The sequence below is a fragment of the Zosterops lateralis genome (genome assembly GCF_965231275.1).
Source record: "Zosterops lateralis genome assembly, chromosome: 14".
NCBI classification, from domain to species: Eukaryota; Metazoa; Chordata; class Aves; order Passeriformes; family Zosteropidae; genus Zosterops; species Zosterops lateralis.
The window spans coordinates 2,051,253-2,063,593 of NC_139774.1; the positions used below are offsets into that span (position 1 = coordinate 2,051,253).

At 53.5% G+C, this 12,341-nt stretch overlaps 1 protein-coding gene across 1 annotated transcript in view; it reads right to left on the reverse strand.

Annotated features, from left to right (window-relative positions):
- The window catches only part of LOC310914956 (uncharacterized protein), a gene marked incomplete at its 5' end in the record, with an annotated part of 94,619 nt that overhangs the window by 1,343 nt on the left and 80,935 nt on the right, over positions 1-12,341 (reverse strand). The window contains 1 exon segment of the mRNA XM_083871473.1: positions 3,935-4,023. Within this exon segment, the coding sequence (XP_083727599.1) occupies positions 3,935-4,023 (89 nt within the window).

A 12,341-nucleotide genomic window follows, 5' to 3' on the forward strand; every position in this document is an offset into this window, starting at 1 on the left:
GCCACGGAGCGAGGAGTGGGGAGGGGCACAAGCCCCCCCCCGGGATGCCGGGGGTCTGCTGGATGCTGGAGAGCAGATGGAGAGAAATGAGCACGGGGGGATGGCAGGGCTCAAGTGATGCTGTTGCCATGAGCTGCTGCACGGTCTGCTCCAGTGCAGCTGCCTGTGCACGGCTCAGGGTGGGATTCTTGCACAGAAATGGTTCGCTGAAACTCAGCCTTTGTACGAGAGACTGTGGCTCCCATCTCAGCCTTTAACTGCCCCATGCTCATGGCTGGGGCCAGGCTCTCCTGGAGGATGGAGACACCCAGCTGGAGCAAGGCAGAGCCCAGGAGTGCTGCTCCTTCCTTTCACAGGCAGAGAGGTCGCGAGAACAAAGAAAAACAATGAGCAGAGGTGGTGGGCTGGTCTGCTCACGTTTCTCCTCACTCCAGAGCAGCTCTGTTTATGCCTCTGCGTTGCCTGAGCAGATGGAGGTGGCCAAGGCAGCCAGAAAGCTGGACAAAAAGCTGGACCACATCCCACCAACCCCTGAAATATGGCTGTGTACACATTCCCTTTGCAGGGGTCGGAAGGATGAAGCAACTGCAGTTTGAAAAGTTGCAGCTGCTCTGTTGGATCAGGCAGGGAGGAAAACACAGCAAGGCTGAAAACAGACATGATATTGTGCACTGGGGCAGGGGCCGTGGTGAGAAAACACAGTGACCCTGTGGGGAAATGCCTTTCACTTCCTGCTCTGGAAGCATTCACCGCAGGAGAATTCTTCCAGAGTCCCCACAGAATGGGTTCCAGACCTAGCAGGGCTTGGAGGACCTTGTGCTGGGAAGATGTGTCTGTAATTAGTGATATTTATTGCTAATCCTCACTTGCCTAAGCAGCAGCTTATTTCATTAGCAACCAACTCAAGCCCCTACTCATCGAGGTGTTGGAAATTATCCCCATGGGATGGGATGACTGGAGATGTGCAGGGACCATCTCACAGGTGGACTACAGCCTCCACCCATGGGAAAATTGATTTTTCTGGACTGTCCCAGCTGGAGTCAGCCCAGTGAGAGGCTGGGTGGACTTGGGCACCTTCTCTTCCCAGGGTATTGCTGCCATGTGTCCCTCTGGGGACATCCCATGGCTCTAAGCAGTGAAGGGCTGGGGGTGCCAGCACCTCCCAGGTCCCCATGAATTAATTTGCAGTCTCAGCACAGCTTCCACCAGGGAGAAAAGGGCACTGGTGAAGTTCCCAGCCTGCCAGTCAGCCCCGGGTAAGGGCAACCGGCTGTTTCTAGGTAACACTGACATTAAGGCTGAAAAGAAGAGAGAACAGGAACAATAGAGGGTTCTAAATGGGCACCGAGGTGCTCTTGCCAAGCCAAGGACTTGAGCTCTCGTTACTGGAAAGGTCACGCTTGGCCTGTACCAGCAGCCTGTCATTATCCCAAACGGTCCTGAGGAGGAAAACAAGAATTTGGGCTTCAGCAAAAATAACCAGTGAGGGGCCCCATCGCCCCTGTGGGCAGAGGGGAGGACGGGGGCAGCCCCAGAGCACGTGTGGCTGCAGCTGCTGGTCAGGCTTTCAGGGGACCCAATTTAGCGTGTCTGCCCCTGCCTGGGGGGACAGGGACATCCCCGGGCTGCCTTTCCGTCTGCTCTCCCACCATCCCATGGCACCTCTCTAAATTCTCCTGAGAGCCAGAGTATTTTAAGGACAGGATGTCTGCCCTTGAGTGTCTGGTGTCCTGGAGCATCTGTGCTCCTCAGGCTGTCCCAGCAGCTGCCTCTGCCCATTCAGATCACTGGAAACACTGGTTTTTCTTATTGTTCCCAGTTGCAAGGCAGGAAGATCCAGAGGAAGGATGGCTGTGTTATAAATAACTGTGTCATCGTTGGCTTTTGCTATTATGTATTGGCTTTTGCAAATTATTATTAATCACAACGATTTTGATATTGTACAGTTTGTAATCACTTTTAACTGCTTCTGATACAGTATAATTTGTCACCTTTTTTTGTGGCCAATGCCCTGGCCCCTGTGTAGCTTGTATATTTTAGTGTTTTTCATATTGTTCCGTGTTGCAAGGCAGGAAGACCCAGAGGAAGGATGGCTGGGAAAAGAGACAGAACCCTACAGCAAGGCCACACCGCAGGGGGGAAAATCAGGTCCCCAGATACTCTGACCTGCAATGGCAATTTAACCATTGGGAAAAGGATTTAATCCTCAAAGGACTGGATGGTGCAGGCTTGGCCTGGCACGGCTGCTGCTGCCTCCAGCCAAGGAAAACCTCTGGTCCGGGGTAAGGATGTATCCAAGGCATCACCTGTGTCACTGTGTCCCACCTGTCACCTCTGGGCTCAAACAGAGCTCAGTGGATGACACTGAAAGATAAAGATTATTTAAACCCTCAGGAAATCACACCCAGGGATGAGTAGCACAAAGCTTAATGGGCAATTAACACTGCCCCTAATCAAAGCTTGCTGCAATCAACACTATTGGCTGAACGGGAGAGCAGAAACGGGGCACAGAGAACAAGGGTGACACAAAAACACTGTGCTGGAGGAAAAAACTTGTGCTGTGTCCCCATCCACACACCCAGCACAGAAAGGGCCTGAAAAGGATGGATAAGGGAAAGCCATTATCTGCAGGAGGGATTTGATTTCCATCAACCCCCTGAGCGGACGGGAGCCGTGGGAGAGGTCAGGGCTGGTAGAGACTCGGGGATTCGGGGAGATTTGCTGCAATAGGGCCCGGGGCTCCATAGAAGTCGGTGCTTAACCTGGAAGGGACCCGCTTAGCTCTGATCCTGGGGATTGCTGGAGCAGCAGCCAGAAAAACAGCTTTATTTACCAGCAAGGAAACCGGATTTGGAGACACTGGGTGACGATAACCACATGCAACCCCAAGGGCTATTTTTCCGTGGCCGTTTTTCAGAGCAAAGACACATTTTCACGTTGTTTCTTTCTCTCGAGTGTAAACAACTCCCTTGGCCCAGACCTTCGCCCCCTCCCCAGCCAAGGCAGCTGTCTCCTGATGTCTGCAGAGCAGCACGGTTCAGCTGCAGCAGCTTTCCAAGAAAGCAACACCAAAGCCATTCCTCCTCCCTCAGATTCCTTCCCTCCCAAACAACTCAAAGGAAACATCCTAAGCATTTTGCACAGGGTGCTATGGCTGTGCTTCTATTTTTAAATTGAGGGGGGAAAGACTTGGAGGTATTTATAAATAAAGGCTCTATAAAAACCAGGCTCTTTATCCATAGTGCTGCCCAGAGTGATAATTGTCCCTGTTTTCTGCAAAGCCACAGAGATTGTGGGTGTGTGGGAACATCCCTCCCTGCCCAAGGCTTCTGCATTGCCATAAACCAGAACAAACCAACCCAAAATGACCCCAGACCACCCTCCTGTGAATACAACTGCAAGGAGGCAGCAGCCAGTGGGAGAAACCTTGGCAAGTCCATTGCTCAGCAGAGGGACTTGGGGAGCTCCTCTGCATATGAGGTTTGTTGGGAATACTGAGTCAGGCATTTGCTGTTTCCCTGGTCCAGCCTCCAGCCACATACAAACTTCCAGCCCTCCTTCCTCCTCACCTTACAGCAAGTTTAATTTACTGTGACTTTCTGGAACCAAGTAGTTTATAAAGCATCACCAGACTGGCTCTTTCATGTAACACAACCACAGCACAGCCAGATGGTGTTTCAGTGCAAAGTAAACAGAGTTTGTGTGGAAGAGGTGTCCCTGTCTACAGGAACCAGGTGTCTCCTCTGCCTGGATCCTTCCTGACGCCTCTCTCTGCAGGGACACCAGGGCTTCTCCACCAGTTTTGGGATCTGTGGAAGCAGAGCTTTTGCAGTCAGCCCAGCTAACCCAGATAAATCAGTCCCACAGCATCTTATCTATCAGCATGAACCCGAGAGCAGGAGTCAGGGTTTTCCCAGGAGTGATGGACACCAACCGTTGGCTGAAGCCAGGATCATGGCTTGGAGCATCTCTGTGTCAAACTGGTTGTTGGGCCAGGCTCCAGCTTCCTCTCCATTCTGGGAGCTGTGGGAAAAGAAAACAAACAGCAAGTTACTCCAGTCAGGAGGAGTGGGCTGGACCAGTGCATGCTTTGAATCCTTTTATTAAATAGCACTCAGGAGCCAAGAGCCCTTCAGAGGTATCCATCCCTCACCAGGCTCTTGAAGAATAACCACCAAAAGCATGTGGAGACTCAATGGTGCTTCCAGCAACATCCTCCAAACTCCTGCTGCCTTCAGAGGCTAGAGCCAAGCTTCTCATCTCCTCAAAATCCCACCAATATGGAATCACAGAATGGTTTGGGTCAGAGGAGTACTTGAAGATCATCTAATTCCAACTCCCTGCCATGGGATATAATGTAATCCATTGCCAAAATTACAATGTAATATCATAAAAACTAAAGCCCCAGAGGTGCATATGCACCCTTGTATGAACAGGCCCTTTTGCAGGCTGTGAGTGGATACTCCTTTCAAGCTCTTTCAGGTTACAACTCCATTCTGCAGCTTCGTTCATGTGATGGATAGTGAGAAAACCCCATGGTTTTGGATTTGGGGTCATCATTTGGATTTGGGAGCAGCTGCCTGGCACCACAGAACTTGCTCTCAAAAGAGTCCAAGATCAGTCCTGGGGAGGCTGGAGCAGCAGGGAGAGGAGAGCAGGGAGCATCTGGGCATCTGCCTTGGTTCCCCTTGGCTGCGGGGGGTGCTAAGCACCACAGATCTGCCTGGGAAATCTCGGGGGATGCTGAAAGACTTTGGCTGAGAAGGTTTTATGCCCGAGGCCACAATCAGCACTCTGTGTGCAGGCTAACAAGCCCTGCTTTCATGTCTGCCAGGTGTCAGCTGTGCCCAGCCACCACTCACTGCTCAAGGCTGTGCTCCCAGGGCCCCGACAGAGCCTCCACACTTCCTAAACACCTCACCAGCTTCCTGGGGTCCCCTCTGCTCTGTCCCTAAACAACCCCACCACCCAGATCACTGCTGTCTCCTCTCCAGTCACTGCTCTGACTACCCACAGCCCTTTCCATTCACTGGAATGCCAGGATTTACCCCTTGGCCCTGTGCTGGCTCCCTTGGGATGAGGGCTGCCCTGCTCTTGCAGCTGAGAGCCCTCCTGAAGTGAGATAGGGGAGGATGAGGGGTTGGAAAGCCCTTCCCATGAATATACCTTACCCCATTTCCCAGGAAAGTGTTCAAACCACCAGGATACAAGGCACAGATTTGGCCTCCTCCACCACTGGGGTCCCAGCCCTTACACCCAGGAGCTGCCAGACCCCAACACTCTGCTCAGACCCCAACACCCTGCTCAGACCCCAACACTCTGCTCAGACCCCAACACCCTGCTCAGACCCCAACACCCTGCTCAGATCCTGAAGCCATGCCGAGGTCTCAACATCCTGTTCAGACACTAGATTCCTTCTCAGCCCCTGAATTCCTGCTCCAGTGCAGGCAGGGCTGGTGCCAGCTCAGTGCCTGGGCTGGGCAGCAGATGGGCTCCTCATGCCCTGCTGGGCACTCTCTGCCTGAGTGACCCTTCCACCTGCACCCCCACACACAGAACAGGCTCAATATGGACATTTTGGAATTGGGATGGACCCACAGGCACGGTCTTGAAAGTTGTACCTGCCACAGTGACCTCGTAGCTGCATCAGAGCTCTGCAAGGAGAGAAGCCTTGAATGCACATGAGCTTTCACCCTCCCTATGAAATCCTCCCCTATGCACAGGGTGCCCAGAGCAGCTGTGGCTGCCCCTGGATCCCTGGAAGTGTCCAAGGCCAGGTTGGACAGGGCTTGGAGCAGCCTGGGACAGTGGAAGGTGTCCCTGCCCATGGCAAGGGGTGGGATGAGATGGTCTGTGAGGTTCTTTCCAACCCAAAACAATCTGGAATTCTGAATATATGTTCAAACTCCCTTTGAAACACAACATCTGACTGCAAGAATGCTGTGTGGGCACTCCCAGGTGCTCTGCAGAAAATCTGGTCTCAAGCAGTTTGTCCCAAGCTGTGCAGGACCTGAGCCAGGACCACAGGACCATCCATCCCCTTCTGCATCCCGTGCCTGTTCCATCCCCAGTGGGGCACAGGGCGCTGTTCTCACACCAGTTAATCTTTAGAGGATGCAAATAACCACTAATGGAGCAGAGACTGCCCCGGCACGACCCTGCCGGCAGCATCCTGAAATACCTGCTGTCTGCCGCATCCCGGGCCGCCCTGGCCGTTATTTATAGCCCTCCTGGCGCCGTGGGGGGCGGCACAGTTTCCAAAAGGCCAGAAGTGAGGCGTGCTCGCCTCCCAAATTGATTCCCCCGCGATGGTTGTGCCGAGACTCCTCGGCCCCGGGTCCCCAGCCCCGCGCTCGGTGCCGCGCCAGGACAAGGTGGGGACAGCCCTGGGGCTGCAGTGACCTGTTAATGTCACAAACAGGGCTGCGAATAGAGCCCCGGGCTAGATCCAATAAAGGACTTAGGAACCTGAACTCCATTGCAAACCACAACCCATTCAGCCCCCGTTAACCCCGGCAGCTCCTGCCCCACCCCCAGCTGGAAGATGAGGTTCCCTGGTTTTCCAGGGCTTCAGGAAAGCTGCTCAGAAACATCCCTGAGCCTCCCAGCCGCTGATCCTGGCTCTGGGAGCTGCCCTAACATGATGATGGTACCCAGAGATGGGGGGAGGGAAAGCACAAGAAAGCATCGAATACATTTTGGGTTGGTTGTTGTTTTGTTGGGATTTGGGGGCGGGGGGGGGGCGTTGTTTATTTGTGTTTTGTTTTGGTTGGTTGGTTTTTGCTTGTTTGTTTTTTTCCTTGTTTGTTTGGGGTGGTTTTTGGAGTTTTTTGTTTGGTTGGGTTTTTTTTGGGGGGGGGGAGGGGGGGGTTGGTTGGGTGGGTTTTTTGTGGGTTTTTTGTTTGTTTGTTTGTTTGTTTGTTTTTTGGTTTTGTTTTTGGTTTTTTTTTTCATGTAGTATTCCAGTGGTTTGAACCCCGTTGTGAAATCAGAGGCTCAGGTTCAACTCCCTCTCTGATGTGGCAGTGCCACCATCATATTTTCCACCTCCCAAAAGACTCTTCTCTCCTCTCCCACCCCTCCTTCAGGCAACTCCTTCAGGTTTCCCTGTACAGAAATTCCTCCTGCCTCCTGTCAAAGCCTCTGTGTCCCATGACAGTGGGAATGCACGGAAGGAAAGGCTCGCCCTGTGGTCGGGAAATTCACCTGCACCAGGACTCCAGACCCCCCCAAGCTCCCCACCCCAACAGCCCCAGGGCTGCATGAAGGCACAGACAGGAGAGCTGGCTCCGCTGGGCACCAGATTTGGCCAGGAATGGGTTGGAAAGGGAGAGAGGAAGGGTCAGGGTAGTCCCCGCTGCCTGGGAGGGGTCTGAGTGGCCCAGCCCAACCCTCACAGAGCACGGCCCGAGGGGAGAGGCTGTACCAGGAAACCCGGATCTTGCTCAGGTTGTTTTGAGCTCCTGGTTTAGAGTTGTGTGTCCCAGTGTAATAAGATAACAGAGTTTGGTTTTTTTGATGAATGAAATATCGTTCTGAAATAAAGAGTTTGTAGTGGGAGAAAGGGTTGGTTTAAAATTTTTATTTGGTTTTTTTGGGGTTTTTTTTGGGGTTTTTTTGTATTTTCTTTTTTTTATCCCTCCTTAGTGTGTGTTAATAAAATCTGTCTGTTTACTTTTAAATTAAAGCCTGTTTTATCTTTTTCTCCCAAATCCTATCTCCCAGAGGTAAAAGAGAGAAGATACAGAAACCACTACACTAAATTTGGCAAAACAGAAATTCGGCAAACGTAAAACCACTACAACCCAGGGAAGGAGGACTGTGCATCACCAGCCAGCTCAGGGTGGGCAGCACTCCAGACCCTTTTCCTTCCTCGTAGACTTAGTGAGAGATAAACACAGGAAGTCCTGCGAGGAGCCTCACAAGCCCCTCCATCTCCCCACTGTCTGGGGACACCCAAAGCCCTACATCCCCTTAATTCCCTGTGAGATCACAAAATCAGACTGGAAGAGGGGCATGAATCATGGAATCCTATAATGGTTTGGGTTGGAGGGGTCCCTAAGGATCCTGCAGTGCTCCTGGTCCCACACTTCCAAGCAAAGGGAGCTCTCAGCCTCTCCCACCCTGCCTTGGGCTCCAGTGCTCAGATCATTTTGATGGCTCTCATATGGCCCTGCTTTTGTTGCAGTGAGGAGCCCAAAATTGGGCACAGTGGTCCAGGTGTGGATCTGTGAGTGCCACAGGGGAATCGAGGGTAACTTCTGTCCTGCTGGCTACAACCTGACCAGTAAAACCAGTCAGTCTCCATCACAGCAGGGGGTGCACTGGTGATCCATGTTCAGCCTGACACCCCCTATGTCCTTTTTTTCACCCTTACTGCACCCAGCGTCCCTGAATTTCACACAAAGAGCCCCAAAGCTGCGTGCCTGCTCCTCATGAAGCCACGTAGAAAAGCTATTTTAGAAATGCCTTAGCATTGCAAAATACGAAGGTATTGAACTCACTTCTCTAAGCAGGAAATTCAAGTGTCTCAATTACTTGCAGTGCAATCATCCAGAATTCAGAAGCATAGAAAAAAAAAAAACAAAACAAAACCCCAAAGGCTGTAATCTAAAAACATCCAAAAATAACTCCTCAAGTGGAGAATGCACACAGCTGATGGCCAGACCTGGCTGTCTTCCACGGCTATAGGATGGGGCTGTGAGTCACAGCTGTGAATCACTGACTCAACAATGAGCAGCTTCCCTGCCCTGCTGCCCCTGCCCGGGGTGGGCACACCCCGGGGCCCCCCCTTGCCACTGCTCCCCACTCATCCACAGCTTTGGATGGTGCTGCAGGGAGCTTGCCCGGAATGGGAGGGCTGATTCCTATAGAAATACTCCAAGGACTCGCTGGTTTTAATACAAATGATGTTGATTCAATAGGGTGTTTTTTTAAAAACCCATCCCCCATAGGATAGGGTGTTTCTTTTTTTTTTTTTTTTTTTTTTTTTTTTTTACTCTGTTCAGCTCTACTCCACACTTCAAAGCTCAGAAAAGAGCTGGCTTTCATTTTCGGGAATGCTTCCAGCGTAGCTAGAGCTGGAGAGAAGGAATCAAAGCCACGTTTGAGACAAACCCGGGGGTGCAGCATCTTCAGAGGCTCAGGGCGTAGGGGACACAGAGCACAGGCCAGGTGCTGTGTCAGGAGGGGCAGGTACAGCCTGTGCACGACCTGGAGCTGCCTTCCGTGAATCTGGCCACATGGAAATCGTGTGACAAAAGGGTTTTCTGGCAGCCCTGCCACAGCCCCACTGCATCCATCTGCATCCCAACACTGCCCCATTACCCAGAGCTTCCACAAGCACCCGCACCAGGAGGGCACTTGGGTGCTTTGCTCATCAGCTAATTTGCAGCACCCTCAGCCATCAGGTCCCTTTTTATCTTCCACTTCCAGCATAAAATTATTCCACTTCGAGCACAGAATTATTCATTTCCTTGCGGGGTTGCCATGGAGCTCATCACTATGGCAGCCAAAGGCCTCGCAAACATTTATTTGCACAGTCGCCCGATGGATTCCTGAAAAATTGTTTTCCTTGCTCTGCAGCTGGAAACACGAGTCACAGCAGCGCCACACCAAACTGGAAAAGTTTATTCGTGCCAGAGCAGTGCTGTCAAAGCCCCAGGGGGTGGAGAGGGCAGCTCAGTGCCCCGAGGACGAGACCTCGACACTCTGAGGCTCTGGCAGGGCTGTGGGCAGTGCTTGGGCTGGCGATTTTCCCGGGACACCCTCAGCATCCTCTCTCCTCTCTTATTTGGGGCTTTCTGGCTCCTATGGCAGCGCCCTCTCCCAGCCAGGACCTCTCCCAGCCCGGCTGCTCCCGGGCTTCCCCACCGCGGGCAAGGGGATGTGACTGGGATTCACTTCTCCTCCCGGCCTCTTCTCCTTTCACTCCCATTTACACGCCAGCCCCGGATGCTGCTCCCACTTTCCCTCAGGCAGCACCCAGGGAAGGGCAGCACCTCCCCTCCCCACCCAGCTCCCGGGGCCAGGGGTATCTCCAAGCCCATTCCTCCATCCGCATTCCCGAGCAGTCCCTGCTCGCCGCAGGCTGCCCCCTGCCTAAGCCCCCCTGCCCTCCTCTTTCCTCTCTCCTAGCTTCCTCCCCATCCCCCCCACCGCTGCCTCCCACACGCGGCTCCAGCCGGAGGCAGCAGCAGCAGTAAAATCTCAGCCTGAACATTCCCAGGCTGGCAAAGTGACAAGTGAGAGGGAGCAGATCCTTCCCTGCCGGTGCTGAGCCTCCGCTGTGCTCGAGGCGTGCGGGGACACAGCCCCGTGCCTGGGGACAGAGCCCCGCGTTTGGGGACACAGCCCCCGTGCCTGGGGACACAGCCCCGCGTTTGGGGACACAGCCCCCGTGCCTGGGGACACAGCCCCCGTGCCTGGGGACACAGCCCCGCGCCTGGGGACAGAGTCCCGCGCCTGGGGACACAGCCCCCGCGCAAGGGGACAGAGCCCCGCGTTTGGGGACACAGCCCCCGTGCCTGGGGACACAGCCCCGCGTTTGGGGACACAGCCCCCGTGCCTGGGGACACAGCCCCGTGCCTGGGGACACAGCCCCGCGCCTGGGGACACAGCCCCGCGTTTGGGGACACAGCCCCCGCGCCTGGGGACACAGCCCCGGGCAAGCGCCCCTCTGTCCTAATTCCCACGCCATCATCCCTGAGCCCACCACCTTCCCCCAGCCTCCCGAAAAAATGGGATCAGCTCCAGAATGGCCACAATTTCCCTTCTCTGACAGGGGATGCTGCCGGCCCTTCCCCCACATTCTCTCGGCTCCGCACATTCCCGGCCACTTCTGTAATGCAATTACAAGGCCTGGAGGGAGCCTGGATGAAGCCCAGCTCTAAGATCATGACTTTGCAAAGACGCAATTGAAAATGCTAGCAAGGCAGCGTGAGGGGGGGGGGGGGGGGCGGGGGGGAAAGATCTCCAGCCTCCCAAAGCACTGGAGAGCCTTCACTTCCAGCCTGTGGAGCTGCTGGATTGCTGCTTGGCTGGATGAAGGCAGAACAAAAGCCCACAATGTTCCTAAAAGTGGGGCCAGGGCAGTGTCCCCTCTCCCTGAAACTCTTCTAACTCTCCTGAAGGAGACAGAGCCCAGAGCAGCAATTATTTCCCCCGGGCCATCCTGCCACCACCCGTGTCCCAGACATGCCAGGAAGGATATTTTGAGAAATTCTTTGGAAAGGTTGTTGTGACTATTTTTCAGATCCATCTCTGCAGCCGGCCATGGCACGTGCTCAGCTGCGCAGGAAGCAGATGGAGAGAGGAAAATTAAACTAACACAAGTAGCACCTGTTAAATTACCTAAAATAGCTTTTCTATACATAAAACTGGTGATGAAACTCCTGATATTCTGGGGGCTTTCCACAATGAGAAACACATCCCATCACCTGGATATTTCCTTTCCTCTGCAAAGGACTTTACAGCTTTTGTCCCACTTGGCAGGATCTGGAGGGTTCAGGCTTCAAGGGCCATGACAAATGCAGATAAAGGGATTATTGGCCCAGAATGGTCCATAAGGGAAGGAAATATTCAGTTTAAAAGGGCAGCACGATGTGGAAAGAAGCCCAAATACTGAATCTGCTGAGATTTGGGCTGTTAATAGACAAAAGGGTGGACCCTGCCAGCAGGAGTGCTCACAGGTGGCAGAGAGGATCAGCTCTGTGGTCCTCTGTGGAAGGGGAGGTGGGGTGGGACAGGATGACTCTCTACAAAAACCTTCAGCTTCCAATTCCAAGATCAGATCAGCTCTGCAGGAAGAGGGGGAGGGAGAGGAGTTATCCATGGGCAAGTCCTGCTCCCAGCATTAAAACAGCTCCTGCCTGCCCCAGCAACCCAAATCCACTCCAAAATCGCACTACAAGGCTGCAGCCCGTGCTCAGAGCAAAGCCAGGCTCTGAGCAGTCTCTTAGTCCTTTAAAAGGAGTGTTTTGTCTGCAGGGTTGATAGGAAACCCCAGTAATCAAATCACAGAATTGCTAGGTTGGAAAAGTCCTCTGAGATCATCAGGTCCCACCATTAACCGAGCACTGACAATTCCAGCACTAAGCCAAGCCCCAGGTGCCACATCTGCACAACTTTTAAATCCCTTCAGGGACAGAGACTCCACCACTGCCCTGGTCATCTGTTCCAACACCTGACCACCCTTCCAGTGAAGAAATTTTCCCTAATACCCAATCTTCACCTCCCCTGGCCCAGCCTGAGGCCATTCCCTCTCCTCCTGTCCCTGTTCCCTGGGAGCAGAGCCCGACCCCCCTGCCTGTCCCCTCCTGTCAGGGAGTTGTGCAGAGCCA